The sequence below is a fragment of the Podarcis muralis genome, chromosome 13 (genome assembly GCF_964188315.1).
Source record: "Podarcis muralis chromosome 13, rPodMur119.hap1.1, whole genome shotgun sequence".
Taxonomy (NCBI): domain Eukaryota; kingdom Metazoa; phylum Chordata; class Lepidosauria; order Squamata; family Lacertidae; genus Podarcis; species Podarcis muralis.
This window is the reverse complement of record NC_135667.1, coordinates 36779291-36796900: the sequence shown is the minus strand read 5'-3', so window position 1 is coordinate 36796900 and position 17610 is coordinate 36779291. Positions and strand designations below refer to the sequence as shown.

Below are 17610 nucleotides of genomic sequence, written 5' to 3'. Positions count from 1 at the left end.
ATCAAATGCTCAGAAGGCTGGAAGCGTCCGCTTTTGATTTCTAAAACATGAAATGAATATTATAGTCACGTATAGATTGTGTTCCATGTCCTGCCTGATGTGAAGGAACAGTTGGAAGAGCTGGGTATGTTTAGCCTGGATAAGGCTGAGACTGAGAGGAGATGTGATAACCATCTTCAAATACCTAAAAGGGCTGCCACATGGAGGATGGGAGCAAGCTTGTTTTCTCTTGCTCCAAAGGCAAGGACACGAACCGACGGCAAGAAAGTTGATTGTGACTAAACACCAGAAAGAACTTTCTGACAGTAAGGGCTGTTCAACGGTGGGACGGTCTCCCTCGGGAGGTTGTGGACTCTCCTTCTGTTATGTACTGAGTTGAATAGGATCCAAAAGGCAGCAGTCTGATTGGTCCTAGAACAATAGGGTCCAGAATGCAGCAGTCTGATTGGTCCACAGGAGCCCCCCAATCCAGCTCCAGGTGGAAGTGAATTCACAACCTGATTGGCCTACAGGTGAATCCCGGAATTAGCCAATCACATGGGGCCCATTGGGTAAATAATGTATATAAAGCAGACATTCTGGGGGAACTTCCATTCCGCCTCACCACTATGAGCTGAATAAAGAGCATGAAATCCACGCTCAACTCCGAGTATATTTCACCTTCTTTGGAGGTTTTTAAGCAGAGGTTGGGTGGCCCTCTTTCATGGGCGCTTTAGCTGAGATTCCTGCATTGCGGAGGGTTGGACTAGAAGACCCTTGTAACTCTACAATTCTAGGATTCTAAGTGGGACGCGGGTGGCGCTGTGGGTAAAAGCCTCAGCACTTAGGGCTTGCCGATCGAAAGGTCGGCGGTTCGAATCCCCGCGGCGGGGTGCGCTCCCGTTGCTCGATCCCAGCGCCTGCCAACCTAGCAGTTCGAAAGCACCCCCGGGTGCAAGTAGATAAATAGGGACTGCTTACTGGCGGGAAGGTAAACGGTGTTTCCGTGTGCGGCTCTGGCTCGCCAGAGCAGCGATGTCACGCTGGCCACGTGACCCGGAAGTGTCTCCGGACAGCGCTGGCCCCCGGCCTCTTGAGTGAGATGGGCGCACAACCCTAGAGTCTGTCAAGACTGGCCCGTACGGGCAGGGGTACCTTTACCTTTAAGTGTGCAAGCCTGAGCCTGTGCATGCACTATACCGTTGACCCTCCGGATACAAATTAAATTCGTTCCGGGGGCACATCTACAACCCGAAAAGTCTGTAGGCAGAGGCGCCGCTTCTGCGCATGTGGCGAAACCCGGAAGTATAAACTTCCAGGTTTGCTGCGTTCATAACCTGAAAGTTACGTATCCAGAGAGGTACATAACAAGAGGCTCCACTGTACCTTTGCAGCACTTTCAAAGCACATTCTTTCCCTCAAAGAATTATGGGCACTGTAGTTTACCCCTTACCGAGTTAGCAACCCTCAACAAACTATGATGGGATGATGGGAGTTGTGGTCCCAAACATCTGGAGGGCCGGAGTTTGCCTGTGCCTGATCTTCAGCAAGATCCCTCCAAGGTAGGTTAGCCTGAGAGAAAGCAACTGGCCCAGCAGAGTGGGGATTTGAAACCAGATCTAACCCCCCCCCCCCGATCCTACTCTGGAACTGCAAAACATTGGCCTCTTCCTCCTCCTTCAGCACCACAATCGTAATACAGTGGTACCTCGGGTTATGTACTTAATTCGTTCAGGAGGTCCGTTCTTAACCCGAAACTGTTCTTAACCAGAAGCACCCCTTTACCTAATGGGGCCTCCTGCTGCGCCGCCGGAGCACAATTTCCATTCTCATCCTGAAGCAAAGTTCTTAACCTGAAGCAATATTTCTGGGTTAGCGGAGTCTGTAACCTGAAGTGTATGTAACCCAAGGTACCACTGTATAGTGTGTATACAGCCTGAGAGTAAAAGAGTAGAATATATATATATATATATATATATATATATGCAGGTTTTGGTGTCCTCGGGTGTCTTCCCGTGTAAAAGTTGGGGTGTCTAGGCGACGTTTCGACGAGGTCTCACTCGTCATCTTCAGGCTGGTGCTTTCTGCTTCTTGTTACTGGAACAGAGCAGGATCTCAGTGTTTGAGTTCCTATAAATACTGTTGAGGAGGTGTGGCCTCTAATGTTCTTGGGCAGAGAGGAAGTTCCCAGGCTAGTGTGCCTTTTCTTCTTTTGTTTCTTAATTACTTGAGGGATATCTTGAGTGATTTCTTGAGTTGTATCCTGAGTACCACTTAGGTGGGTCATTAGGTGTGGATTAGTTGCTAAAGCCTTTGTGTCTTGACCTCTTGAACTTTGTGAAGAGTTTTCCTGGGAAGATGGTTGTACTGCATTTTGTTGTGCTCTGGCTTGGCTTCGTGTATAGGGGCGAGCTGTGGTTTTCTGGTCTGTGCCAGCCAGATCTGTGTAGGGATTGCAGTGTTAATTGCCAATGGATACCAGCAAAACAGGGTTACGAAGCTAATCCAAAAAGAAACACCCCCCAAAAACCAAGACACAGAAGAAAACAATGGCATGGCCCTCCTTCCTTATATCAAGGGCACTACAGATAAAATTAGCAAAATCCTCCATAAACACAATATCAAAACAGCCTTTTGCACCAACCAAAAAATAGCCAATATCCTCAGAAACCCCAAGGATAAAATCCAGTTGGAAAACCAAGGGGTCTATGAAATACCCTGCAAAGTCTGCCCAGCCACGTACATTGGACAAACTAACAGACGAATAAATGCACGTATCGCAGAACACAAGAATGCCGTCAAAAAAGAAGAAAAAACTTCCTCTCTTTTCCAACACATGAAAGAAACAGGACATGAAATTAATTTTGCAGATTCCAAATTGCTCTTTAACATGGAACATCACCACAAGAGAATAATCATGGAAGCCATCGAGATAGAGAAACACCCTCACAACATGAACAAGCGTGACGACACATCCCGCTTGCCAGACATCTGGAAATTAGCCCTCCCCACAAAAACTGACACCAGAGCCAGAGGCACACAGAACGCCATCACCAATCAACCACACCAGACCCAAACCCAGACCCTCTCCACAGATGAATTACAGATACCATCCAGTAGCCAAACCATGGTGGCACCTCCGGATGCTGCACCCCCCTGCAATCCCTACACAGATCTGGCTGGCACAGACCAGAAAACCACAGCTCGCCCCTATACACGAAGCCAAGCCAGAGCACAACAAAATGCAGTACAACCATCTTCCCAGGAAAACTCTTCACAAAGTTCAAGAGGTCAAGACACAAAGGCTTTAGCAACTAATCCACACCTAATGACCCACCTAAGTGGTACTCAGGATACAACTCAAGAAATCACTCAAGATATCCCTCAAGTAATTAAGAAACAAAAGAAGAAAAGGCACACTAGCCTGGGAACTTCCTCTCTGCCCAAGAACATTAGAGGCCACACCTCCTCAACAGTATTTATAGGAACTCAAACACTGAGATCCTGCTCTGTTCCAGTAACAAGAAGCAGAAAGCACCAGCCTGAAGATGACGAGTGAGACCTCGTCGAAACGTCGCCTAGACACCCCAACTTTTACACGGGAAGACACCCGAGGACACCAAAACCTGCATTCCTGTACCCGTGAAAATCTACGAAAGCATATATATATATATATATATATGAGCTATTGTAACTGAGCTATTGTAAATGAGCTTGGTATCATTGCTTCTGCCATTTTGAACATCAGCATAATATCATTTCCTATTTATTGATTATATTTACACCCGGTCCTACCTCCAAGGAGCTCGCTGCAACAGACACGGTTCTCCACCCCTCACAAAATCACTGCGTACACAACCATATATATTTTTACTCATGGAACCGCATTCCTGCAGAATATCACAGAGTGGCAAACGGCAAGACGAGAAAACAACAACAAAATATTCTGTTTTCCTTGGTAACGTCTCGTGAAAGAAAAGCATGATGCGACAGAAGTGACGTCATTTTCATTCAGAATTTTGCCGCCCCTGCCTCACTTCATTGGCTGCTGTTTGATGGGGGCAGAATTCTGAGTATGATGATGTCACAACCTATCTTTCGTTTCCCAATCAAGCCTAGAAGGCCATTTGGCTTAGTCAGTCTCTATGGTTTGGCTGCTTTCCCTCTCATTTCCTGGCGTGAAAATATTAAGCTGAGACAGACTTTATGAAACAGGCAAACACTGAAAGGACCACGAGACTCATTCCTGCTGGCCACGCATTGCTGACTTTTCCTGTTTACATGGTTTCCCAGCTGAAATTGGGCTGCAGGCAAAGGATCTGGGCGAACTTGGGATGTTTTAAAGTGACGCTGGAGCATGCCAAGTTGTTTTTGACTCAGATAACCTTTGCTGTCTATGAAAAGATGTTCCGGCCTTGTTGGCTTGCTGACAGATGTACTGAAATTGTTCAGGTGCTTTCCAAGAACAAGGGGCCCTGAAATTTCGCATACACCTGTACGGAGAAACTCTGCGTACAGAAGGATGTGAAGATGAGATGCATTTGCAGAGCTCCCTCAAAAGTCCTGTTCATTCCTTGCTCCTTAGGTGCTGAACAATTATATGATAGTCGTCCCCCTAGTTACATTTATTTAGTCTGAGTCTCTGCCTATCGGCAATAGAGCTCTGTGGTCAGTTGACCCTAAGCTTACTAACCAGCAAGAATATTCCTTGTTGGTTTTGACTGCAATCTGCCACACAGAAGGTGAAAACAGACTCACTAACCCATCTGCAGCCGAAAAATGTAGTTTTTTTTCTCATTCCGGAATCATTAGATCCTGCCACCCACAATGCCGGGTGTGGTTAATTAATATGCATTTGAAAGTCCGCCCCTTGATTAGGTTATCCACACCTTTTCCTCTCCCTAGGTCAGGGGTCTGCAACCCGCGGCTCCGGAGCCGCCCGCATGTGGCTCTTTTACACCTTTGCCGCGGCTCCGGGGCGGATACTAGCGAGGGGAGGAGGCGCATTGTGCGCCCCGACACTCCCCACTGTGGCGGGCGCTGTACTGGCTGTGACGTCGCATGGGGGCAGTGCGTGCGTTAGTCACGCACCGTCCCGACGTCACCTTCCCGCCCGCTGTCAGATCGCGGCTCCGGAGACATATTTGTTTTAAACGTCGCAATGGTTTTGCGGCTCCCAGTTTTTTTTTCTTCGGAAACGGGTCCAAGTGGCTCTTTTTGTCTTAAAGGTTGCAGACCCCTGCCCTAGGTGAACAAAGGAGAAAGTGGTGTTTTCAAATGGACACACTGCAGGTTAATGTGGGAATCTACCTACAATGGACTTTTATTTTTAGATTGAAACCAGTTTCTCAAAAGCACTTTTAAGGGGCAAAAAAATGCAATAGATTTCTTCTTCTTCTTCTTCTTCTTCTTCTTCTTCTTCTTCTTCTTCTTCTTCTATCTGCCCTTCATCCGAGGACCACAGGGCGGTTCACAGCGTAAAAACACAAAAATATATCACACCTAGATTGCATGTGGACCACGTACGAAAAAACAAGTGCTCAGCATCCATTGATTGTAGGATAAGATGTCATGTGTACACAGTGGCTGAAGCTGACTAGATTGGCAGCTGTATCTTGCTTCGTGACTGGCAATGGGATAGCAGCATCATGCACTGAACCTCAGGCTGAGTGCACATCATACCTTTAAAGTGCCTTCAAAGGATATCACCCAGCCCCAAGAGAATCCTGGGAGCTGCAGTTTGTTAAGGGAGCTGAGAATTGTAGCTCTGTGAGGGGGTAAACTACAGTTCCCAGGATCCTTTGGGAGGGGGCTGCTTTGAGTGTGCTTGCAGTGTGTATAAAAGGGACGTGCGTGGCGCTGTGGTCTAAACCACTGAGCCTCTTGGGCTTGCCGATCAGAAGGTCAGCGGTTCGAATCTGTGTGACAGGGTGAGCTCCCGTTGCTCTGTCCCAGCTCCTGCCAACCTAGCAGTTCAAAAGCACGCCAGTGCAAGTAGATAAATAGGAACCGCTCATGTTGCTCAGTAGGTCTGCACGCAGAGAGAGGAGGAGAAGGATGGGGGTCACACGACTGTTATGCTGGGGAAGGTATAAGGTATAAGGACCGCCCACTCCCAGATTCTGCTAGCGACTGAGCAGACATGGACTTGTGACGCTCTGCACTGTAAGATAGTTTGTACAGATAATAAAGCCTGGAAAAGACAGGTTGGAGTCTTGCCTGTTTGCTGGCAAAATACTGGATAAGTCTGCAGGCTTCAACAGGATGATGCAATACTCTGCTGGGTCAGAGTGACTCAGCAGGAGTGTGATTAGTGTGATTGGCTATCACCTGTTTTAAAAAGGAAAGCCTGTTTAACAGTGGTGTGGTGGTTGTGCTGTAGTGTGGTGGTGCTGTGGTGGAGAGTATTCATTTGTAAGTACTCTGTATGGACTGTTTCTTTTGTATATAGCCTGTGTATAGCTCACATTAAAAAGGACTGCACTGAAAAACCTGGAACTCTTAATGCTTTGCTGAAAACGCCGCGTGGAATACGCGACAGGGTTATGGGCCCAGCACGCTTCCGCTGCGTAAGAGTACAGGTGGCAGTTATCTAGCCGTGGGTGCTAGAGGTGAGCTGCAGGGATGGAGCAGTCCAGAACTGGCGTGTTGCTGGAGAAGCTGACGGCCACGAACTACAGCATCTGGTCGGTCCGCATGCAACACTTCCTCAAGCGTGAGGGCCTGTGGAAAGTGGTGGAAGATCCACCGCAGCCCTCTGAGGAGGATGAAAGGGATGAGAAAGCTTTGGCTATGATCATCCTTGGAGTGGACGACAGCCAGCTAGTCTACGTAGCTGATAAGCTGACGGCAAGTGAGGCGTGGAATGCGCTCAAGGCTGTCCATGTGCGAGAGACAGCTGGCTCACTGATAACACTGACCAGGAGACTGTACCGGTGTCGGAAGAAACCGGGGGACTCCCTGGTAAACCACCTAAAATTCCTAACAGGCTGTTTCCAGGAGCTAGCCTTAAGAGGGAGGCCTGTGGGGGAAGAGGACAAAGTCTTTATAGTCCTGAGTTCCCTTGATGACAGCTATGATATGCTGGTCAACTCCCTCGAGTCTGTAGAGACTGATAAGCTGACTCTGGAATACGTAACCGGACGGTTGTATGCAGAGGAGGACAGGCGTGCAGAGCGAAAGATGACCTCAGCCCAGCTGTTGGAGCATCCCAGAGGGAACAACAGCCGGGAAGAGCAGAGGTGTCGGGAGCCGGAGAAACAGCCAGGAGGAGCTGCTGCAGACCAGCCGGTGGTCAACAAAGTAAAAAGGTGTTTTTGCTGCAAGTCCAGTGGACATCTGCTGCGGGACTGCCCGAGAAAACAACAAAAACAGCAGAAGCACAAGAGGCAGCAGAGGGAGTCTACCGCTTGGGTGTCTGCAGATGGTCAAGAAAATGAAGAGCTGTGGGTTCTGGACAGTGGAGCTTCTCAAACCTTTTGTAAAAGAAAAGGACTGCTAACTGGTGCTAGGGCTTCAAACAAAAAACATGTAAGTCTTGCTACGGGCCAGAAGGCTAATGTGGTTTGTGAGGGGGAGGTTGTGTTCCCACAGCTGGGACACACATTCAGGAATGTGTTGTGTGTGCCTAGTTTGCAAAACAATCTCCTGAGCATTCCTGACTTGGCAAAAGCAGGCTTTGAAGTAAACTTTGTGGGAGATCAGTGCCAGATAAAGCAAAATGGGGCAGTGTTGGCAAATGCTAACCTTAGAACTAATATGTATGTACTGCAGTGTGAGTCTAAGGTTGCGAATGTGCAAAATGTCCCAACCCATGATATGTGTATTCATCTCCTGCACAGGCGTCTGGCTCATGCAAGCTATAAGGTGCTGAACAAAACATTGGAGTTGTGTGGGGGGATGAAAAACATTAAAAGTTGTGATAATTACTTAGACTGCAATATATGCAAGGAGGTTAAAAGCAGGGCTTGCCCAGTAGCAAGAGCAAGCCAGAGAGAAACCAAAAAACCACTGGAGTTGATTCATGCTGATGTAACTGGTCCTTTTCCACCAAGTGTCTCCCACAACAAGTACTGTTTGATCCTAGTGGATGACTATTCTAGATTTGGCTGGGTCTATCCATTAAAGCAAAAGTCTGACGTTGCCCAAACTTTGAAGTTTTGGGTAAGAAGGGTAGAAAGGCAACTTGGCGAAAAGGTGTGCTCTATTCAGACAGACAGGGGAGGAGAGTTTATGGCAAGCTCCCTAAGAAACTGGTTGCGTTCCCAAGGGATTAAACATAGGCTTACCAATGTGGCGACGCCTCAGGAGAACGGGGTAGCAGAGCGTAGGGGAGGTGTCTTGCAGACACAAATGAAAGCATTGTTAGCAGATGCAAATCTTCCAATTAAGTACTGGGCTGAGAGTATTAAGACTGCGAATTATATTGGGAATCGCTTGTGGTCAAGGGTACTAGATGACATACCCTATAAAATTCTCTATAACAAAAGTCCCAGTTTGCAACATTTGAGAATCTTTGGGACAAAGGCATGGGTTGACATACCTGTAAAAAACCGAAGAAAAGGTGGGAAAAGGGCACAGCAGTTGCTATTTCTTGGGTATGAAAGTGGTACGAAAGCCTATAGGTTTGAAGATGATAAAAATCTTTTGAGTCATAGTCGATCAGCCAGCTTTAATGAGCAAAGAAATTGGCCCAAGATACATGCAAACCTGCTGCCAGAAAAAGTTTTACTGCCGAGCATACCTGATAAGGCAGTTGAAACAAAGCTAAGAATTGGCAGCTCTCCCAGAGAAACTGAAAGGGAGGAGGTAAAGACTGAGCATTTTTCCCCAGCTGCTAGCATGAAGCAGGGGAGAGAAGAAAGTGCAACAGGGACAGGAGGAGGTACATCTCCAGGGTCAATCCACCCCAAAAGCAGTCCTGAAGGTAGCCCAGGGGGTGAGATTAATGAACCAAGGAGGTCTGCAAGAAGCAATAAAGGTCAACCTCCAGACCGTTATGGGTTCCCAGCCACCATAAACCAGGTTTGTGTAACTGAGCCAGAAAACTTTGAAGAAGTGCAAGAGTTACCTACTCTAGAGAAAGAGGCGTGGTTAAAGGCAATGCAGGCAGAGTATAACTCTCTGCTAAACAACAATGTCTTTGTACCTACAGAATTGCCTGAAGGTAAAAAGCCCATAAACTGTAAGTGGGTTTTTAAAGTGAAAAAACTGGCTGATGGTAGTTGTCAGAGGAAAGCCAGGTTGGTTGCAAGGGGCTTTACACAAAGGAAAATGATACATTATGATGAAGTGTTTGCCCCAACAGCAAAGGCTGAAACAGTAAAATCAGTTTTAGCAATGGCAAGTCTGAGAGGGTTAAAAGTTAATCATTTTGATGTTGCCTCAGCATATTTAAATGCTCCTATTGACGCCGAGGTGTATTTACAGCAAATACCAGGTTATGAGCTGGAAAAAGACAGCATGGTGTTAAAACTGCAAAGGGCACTATACGGTTTACACCAAAGTGCACGTCTATGGCATGAATGCATAGACACAACTTTGAAAAAGATGGGATTCAAACAAAGCCTGGCTGATTCCTGTTTATATTCAGCAATGGTGCAAGGAAGTGTTTGTTATTTACTTTTGTATGTTGATGATATCTGTCTAATAACAACTGCACAAAAGCAAGTGTCTTGGTTTATAAACAGCCTAGGTAACAAATACAAACTGAAGTATTTGGGAGAGATTCAGAATTACTTAGGAGTAGAGGTTCAGAGAAATGAAGAGGGCGTCTACTCTCTGAGTCAGAGGGAAAAAATCGAAAAGTTACTGAAGACATATGGAATGGAGAGGGCAAATGAGGTTGACACTCCCATAACTACCCAGTACAAAAATGAACCAGAAGGGCAAAAATGTGAGAATGCAACGGCGTTTCATTCTCTGTTGGGTTCTCTGTTATATTTAAGTTGTTGGACAAGACCCGACATAACATTGGCAGTGCACATGTTAAGCCAAAGAAGTGCAGACCCGGCTCAGAGAGATTGGGTAGCACTTAAAAGAATCCTAAGGTATCTGAAAGGCACAAAAGATTACAAACTGGTGCTGGATACAGGATATGATCAGCAAGTGTATGCATATGCTGATGCCAGCTGGGGGGACAGAGAAAATGGAAAGTCTACCACTGGCTATGCCATATATATTGGAAATGCCCTCGTTCAGTGGAAATCCCAGAAACAAACATTTGTTGCCACAAGTACTTGTGAAGCAGAGTACTCAGCCATAAGCGAATGTGTATCACAAATAGAATGGTTTGCTTGCCTAACAAAAGAGCTTGGAATACCTTCAGAAATGCCAATCACTGTGCTAAGTGACAACATGGCTGCACAACAGCTTGCTAACCAACAGAACTTTAAAAGCAAGAGTAAACATATTGCTATAAGATACGGAAATGTGAAAAATGCTTTGGAAAGAAATGTGTTAAAGGTACAGCACTGTAACACAAAATGTAATGTGGCAGATTTGTATACAAAATGTTTGGATGCTCCTAAATTTCGAGACTTAAGAGAATTATTAGGTCTCAAGCCTTTGACTTAAGGAGGAGTGTTGGGATTCGCAGGATACTGGATAAGTCTGCAGGCTTCAACAGGATGATGCAATACTCTGCTGGGTCAGAGTGACTCAGCAGGAGTGTGATTAGTGTGATTGGCTATCACCTGTTTTAAAAAGGAAAGCCTGTTTAACAGTGGTGTGGTGGTTGTGCTGTAGTGTGGTGGTGCTGTGGTGGAGAGTATTCATTTGTAAGTACTCTGTATGGACTGTTTCTTTTGTATATAGCCTGTGTATAGCTCACATTAAAAAGGACTGCACTGAAAAACCTGGAACTCTTAATGCTTTGCTGAAAACGCCGCGTGGAATACGCGACACACCTGACATTTACCTTTTACCTTGCAGTGTGTATGCAGCCTCGGTGAAGCCTAGTGGATACCTTCTTTCAGGACATCTTACCAGAAACCACCCAAAATGTGGATGAGTGATGGGATACCGAGAAGAGGATTAAACTTCGTGCAAGCTGAAACAACAGGAAGTCAGTAGGAACCAGGCTCTCCAAGTTTGCAGGCCTTGCAGAGACTGGGGGCTTATGGAGGCCTCTTCCTCCTTAAGACTATGTGAGTTCCCTCTCCTTGAATTCTCAGCTTTCATATCAAGGCAGTGAGTCTCCACGCTTTTAATTTACAGGGTCATAAAGAAAAGCCCAGAGACAGTATTCTCCTCAATTGCTCACTAAGAAGTGATAGAATTAAATAACAGTAAAACACATCTTTCTGTTTGTTGTTCTGGCTGCTCTGCATTGATTTCCATCCCTGTTAGATCCTCGCACCACAAACTCTTCGGCTACAGGCCCGAGGCTGCCACTCAAAGAAATGAATGTGTGACTCAACCACAAGGCATCAGAAGGGGGAAAAAATGACAAAGAAATTGTCTACCTAGCTATATCTAGCTTTGTCTTGAACCCAGCGAGGTCCATTTCTCTGACAGCTGTCTCATGGGGCAGGCTCTGACACTTCTAATAGCTGAAAATCTTAAAAATAAAGGCAGAGCTAGAAGGATGATTCATCTGGTTTGCCTATTTCAGAGCGAAGATGCAAGTAGGGGATGTCATCCATGAGCTGTTCCGAACTTTCCATGGGTATGAACGCATTGCCGCTTTCTCCCGTACGTTCCCACGGCTAGCTTTTGAAGCAGCATGCACACACCATTAGCCCCAATCCTGTAGTTTCTTGAGAAACGTGACTGTTTGGTGTGGGTTTCCCCCCTGAAACCAGCTTCAAGTGGCCTAGATTGAAAACTTAAGCTGTGTTCACTTTGCATTTAAGCCTTTGTGCACATATGCACAGAAGGAAGCTTCGTGAATATGAGTTCAGCATGGAACTGCAGAGACAGGCAAATAATCCAAGTTATGTGCGTCAGGTGAAAACATCTCCTCCTCCTCTCTGTACAACAATACTGTGCAAATGCGACTTGAAATGCAGGCGGGGACAACCTCACTGCGTTTTAAGCCCCTAATGTGAACATATCCTAAAACTTATACAGTAGAACCATGGAACTGTAGAATTGGAAGGGACCCCAATCCCCAGCAAAGAATCTAAAGAATTCCTAGCAAGTCAGGCACGAATTCCCTAGATCAGTGGTTTTCAACCAGTGTGCCGTGGCACCCTGGGGTGCCTTGAATGATGGTCAGAGGTGCCATGGGCAACACTGGCTCCTGTCCCTCTTTCCGTCCCTCCCTCTTCTGATGCCCTCTCGCATCTCTGCCTCCCCAAAGCTTGCACAGCTGTTTGATGCAGCAGTCCTGGCTACAAGCTCCGCAGGCAAATTGTGCTTCTGGAGCTGGTCAGGGGGTGCTGGTTGCCAGGAGCTGAAGCAGGCAGGTGAGGGTGCCCAGCCAGCCAGCCAGTCCACCAGCCTTTGCTGTTGGGGATGGACAGACAAGTCCCAGGCCCTTGTGTGTGAGGAAGCACCTGTCTTTGGGGTGGGCAGCTCAGAGACAGGGGTGGCTACCTGGGGACTCCCAAGGAGAGGGGAGAGAAGGCTGGGGGAACACTCCACAAGGGAGGGTGATGGAGAAAGGGTGAGAGGCTGCCCGTTCTGCAGGCAAGGATTGACATAACTGGGCTCCTGAGCCCCACAGGGGTGCTGCAGAAAGAATGTAGTTGGTCAAGGCAGCCGTGGACTCAAAAAGGTTCAAAATCTCTGCCCTAGAGGAAGGCAGGCCTAGAAAATAAAGTGACAGTGTGTGGCCTGTTATCCCCTAAAGCTGTGCTCTCTAAATGAAGGGTGGCATATAAATTTAATAAAAAATAATAATAAGCTCCCAGCTAAAACTGTTCCACTGTTTCATCAATTGTGTCTGTAGCTCATTCACAGGAAAATGACGTTTCTCTCACACAGTCCTTGGATGGTGAGTCTGTTCTCAGTTAAAGGCAACTCTCCTAATCTAAACTGGTTATTAATTCACTAACCGCAACAAAACACCTAGCAGAGATACAAATTCAGGGGCAAGGCTATGCAATTAACCCAGATGCCAGCGCTATTTCAGGAGCTAATAACATCCTCCATACCATCAGGGTCTCATTCGCCCTTTCATCCCAAAACAGGGGAAATGGCATCACCTGCCAACAGTGCCTTTCTGCTGCCTATGTCGGACAAACAGGTCTGTCTCTGTGCAAACAAAGAAATAAATAGACACAGATCTTTCGTTTTCAACGGTAACATTCATATATGAGGGCATTTCAGCATCTCAGAACATCCTGCTGCTGACCTCAAAGTCCTCATTCTTCAACCCAAGAAGTATATCAGCAAATTTGATTAGACTCAGTCCGGACCCAATCAGAACTGTGGGCTTCTTGCCTTCTACTCGTGTGAAACCAGTATAACAAAGCATAGCTAAATTACAATGGCTTCTGTGAATTGTTCAATCTGTTCTTACATTATATCAGACCTTCCCAGTGTCACTAGTTTCCAGGGACAGTCCCAGATTTACAGAACCTGTACCAGTTTCTGATTTGATCATGGAATGTCCAGCTTTTCCTTAAGACGTCCCTAATTTTATGGGTCCCATGAGAGTCCCATGGACTGCAAGAAGATCAAACCTATCCATTTTGAAGGAAATCAGCCCTGAGTGCTCACTGGAAGGACAGATCCTGAAGCTGAGGCTCCAATGCTTTGGCCACCTCATGAGAAGAGAAGACTCCCTGGAAAAGACCCTGATGTTGGGAAAGATGGAGGTCACAAGGAGAAGGGGACGACAGAGGACGAGATGGTTGGATAGTGTTCTCAAAGCTACCAGCATGAGTTTGACTAAACTGCGGGAGGCAGTGGAAGACAGAAGTGCCTGGCGTGCTCTGGTCCATGGGGTCACGAAGAGTCGGACACGACTAAACAACTAAACAACAACAACATTTTTATTGGAGAAATGTTGAATGGTATGGAGTTATGCTACACCCCCTCCCCCCAGCCAAGGAGATAAGTAACTATACAACTTTTACAGATAGGTAGCCGTGTTGGTCTGCCATAGTCAAAACAAAATAAATTCCTTCCAGTAGCACCTTCAAGACCAACTAAGTTAGTTCTTGGTATGAGCTTTCGTGTGCATGCACACTTCTTCAGATACACTGAAACAGAAGTTGCCAGATCCTTCTATATAGTGAGAAGGTGGGGAGGGGTATTACTCAGAAGGGTGGTGGGAATGGGTGATTGGCAGATAGCTGTGATGAGCCTGTTGACGACTCTTAACGACTGCAATAGGTCTTACAGGAAAAAGCAAGGGGTGAGAAGGTGAAAAATGGCTTTGTCATGTATAATGAGATAAGAATCCAATGTCTTTGTTCAGACCAGGTCTCTCCATGGTTTTAAGTTTGGTAATGAGTTGCAATTCAGCAGCTTCTCTTTCCAGTCTATTTCTGAAATTCCTTTGTAGTAAAACAGCTACTTTGAGATCTTATATAGAATGTCCTGGGAGATTGAAGTGTTCTCCTACTGGTTTCTCTGAATCTTAAAGCTGCCGCAAGACTCTCTTTTTTTGGAGGACTGTGTTCAAAAATGTGTGTGTGTATCTTTTCTCCAAATCATACCTTGTGAATGCAACATGGGATGTCTACGACAGCTTTCCACTCTATGACGGCTCAGTTCAATACATCCATAGGAGCTCCCACAATTTGAGAACATAAGGAGAGCCTTCCTGGATCAGTCCAAGAACCCATGCAGCCTCACATCCTGTTTCCAATAGTGATCACTCAGATGCCTCTGCAAAGCATCTTGGAGCTTGGAGGCAATTTCCCACTGCTACGGGTTGCCTTTCACTCCCCTAATCCTGTGGCACAATGGGTTAGTGCGCCTGGCTGCTAACCACAAGGTTGGTGGTTCAAGCCCACCCAGGGACAGCTGTGGGCAGCATTCCTGCACTGCAGGGTTCAGCCTTTCTCAACCTGTGGGTCCCCAGATGTTGTTGAACTACAACTCCCATCACCCCTAGCTAGCAAGGCCAGAGCTCAGGGATGATGGGAGTTGTAGTCCAACAACATCTGGGGACCCACAGGTTGAGAACCACTGGACTGGATGGTGCTTAGGGGCCCTTCCAACTTGATGAGTCTATGAGTCTAACACTCACCCAGCAACTGGTATTCAGGGAATACTGCTTCTGAACCTTGAGGGTCCCGTTTAGTTATCCTGCACTTGCATCCCTTTTGTGCTCTTGGAGCAATTCACAATTAAAGCACAAAAACAGCCATTAAAAAAATGCCCAAACTACAGATACAACCAGCAGGTGAAATGGTAAGGACTATAAATCCATTGCCTTCAACAACCCCATTTTAAAGCCATCTACACCTCTTGGCTGTCACAGTACATCTCGAGGCAGTGAATTCACACTTCTTGTCGCCGTGTGCACAGTGCAAACCTGTTTACTGCCACACACGCACACAGGAGGAAACAGATGCACCATCTCTGTCGCTGCACCGACATGCATGAATCCTGCTTTCATGCACAGAGGAACTGGTCCCCATTCACACCTGCTGAAAAGTGCCCAAGTAGACGCTTCTGCACTTTTGCTTCCGTGCACACGCAAAAGCAGCGAGGAAACCGGTGCGTTCTCCTCAGGGCAGCCAGCACGACTCTTGCATTTCAGGCCAGCAACTTTGCCTTTAGCCCAAACTGTGGTCTTAATGAACCACTCATCTGAGTGATTCATTACAGGCGCTGGCTGCCATTTCTCACCACCCACAGCGAATTTAGCTGGGCAGTTTTGTAACATTGATCTGAAATGCCACATAGATGGTAGTTGGTGGTTGCCATCATTGTCACACACAACGGCACCTGGTTCTTTGCATAAACTCACTAGGCTGACAGAAGTACACAAACATACATATAACGGGATCACTGGCACACATGCATGGACTTTTATATTCTGCTATACATACAAGTGCAAGACATCCTGGCAAACGTCAGGATAGAAGAACATAAAAAGAAGTCTCCCTACAATGCTTATCATTGAATCAGGTGGGCTGCCTGCCTTTTAGAAATAATATATTGTATGTGTCTTAAATCTCTGCATGGATCTGATATATATTCTGCTCCAGTGGAGGTGGGCTTGTCATTTAAGCCCCCAGCCAATCAGTGTAGTGCACAGCCAGCTTCTGCCCCAAATACACAAAACCACTTTCTTCCAATGGGTATCCTGGGGCAAAGGCTGTAAGCAGGAGCACCATTTGCCGAGGGTGAGTCTGTGCAGCAGCTCTGCAGATGAAACATTTGGAGGCAACCTCCCTGCCACATGCTTGTTCAAAAGGGTGATTTACACGGCGAAGCCAATCCCAGTGGGCTCCTGCTGCGGGTTTAAGCACGGCATGCTGGATTTCCAACGCATGTGGACAGCGCAACCCAAAACAACCTGAAGGAAAGGAAACCTTTACAAAATTGGCTGAACCTGGCAAACCACGTCGAACCGTTTACAAAACCGGTGCAAAATTGCCAGAAGCACACGGGTGATTTGATGTGCACAGCGCTACGCAGGAACATTGTGAGGCTGTGCGCACAAGAACTGTGCAGAATTGTGGTACACAGCCACGACCAAGCACACACACAGGCACCAGCACACCTGCTCACACTCATTGCTGCGAGCTCTACCATCTGAATGCACACGCATGTGTTTTTGCACGGATGGAGGACTTTCATATGCCTGTCTGGCATGTACTTACTCTAAACCCTTTCTGTTTGCAGGTCCAAATAATTTTGGTACACTTGTGCACGTACTGAATCATGTACTCCCTCACCCCTATGCCCACCCAGCACTTCCACATCCACCATGCTCGTAAATGTTAACAGGCTTGCACATCACCTTATCACATTTGATCCCGATTTCGCACACCTGTCTACGCACCTTCACAGATCTGCTCCCTGTTCACCATTGCCTCCCCTTGCATGCTCACAACACCTCCTCTCAAGCTGCCTGAGCATGCCCGGATCCCTGTTCCACTCACAGCTACACACCCCCACGCATGCTCTCTGCCATACACATCCCTGGCATTCACCCCACTCCTGTCCACACTTTGCACACAGTGTCACACGAGGGTGGCAGTGTCCCCGGAAGATGTGGGTGGTACCTGCTGCTCGCCTCTCTTTTGCTGACCCCACAGCCTCCTCCTGCAGCAGCCAGAGCAGGACGAGGGCTCCCCACGAAATCTTCAGCGAATCAGGGAGCATCCCTGTGACCCTCCAAAGCGCCACCTTTTCTTGGCAAGAACTTTCCGCTCTGCCTCCCCAAGCAGTTTCTCCCCTCGGCTCCCGGGCTCCCTCTCTCTCAGCAGTTGCCACCTCCGGGCTCCTGGCGAGGAATGAGCAGATCCCGCAAGATTCCTCCTGGTCTGTCTGGTCTGTGACGGAATTCGACTGGCAGAAAACCCAGCATTTGGGGGCTGCAGCAAGAAACTGTCAAAGCTCAGCTGAGCAGGGCTTGGAATGGGAGGGAGGGGGAGAGACAGAGAAGCAAAGGAGGTGGATGAAACAGGGGGAGCGCCTGCCCTCTGGTGGCCAGTTGGGAGCATAGCCATGCAATGCTGTTCAGTGAGAAATGAATGCAAAAATAGAAAAGGGAAG

General features: G+C 47.2%; 1 protein-coding gene across 3 annotated transcripts in view; it reads right to left on the bottom strand.

Moving 5' to 3' along the window:
• The window catches only part of PLXDC1 (plexin domain containing 1), a 74319-nt gene extending 56939 nt beyond the window's left edge, over nt 1-17380 (bottom strand). For 2 of the 3 annotated variants that reach the window (XM_028702854.2, XM_077917386.1), the window contains exon 1: nt 17118-17380. In XM_028702854.2, coding sequence (XP_028558687.2) covers nt 17118-17217 — 100 coding nt within the window. In that variant the 5' untranslated portion in view covers nt 17218-17380. Of the gene's footprint in view, nt 1-16894; nt 16963-17117 lie in introns of those variants that run through there. The other variant, XM_028702857.2, reaches the window with a different exon arrangement.
• Between the last annotated feature and the right edge of the window lie 230 nt (nt 17381-17610).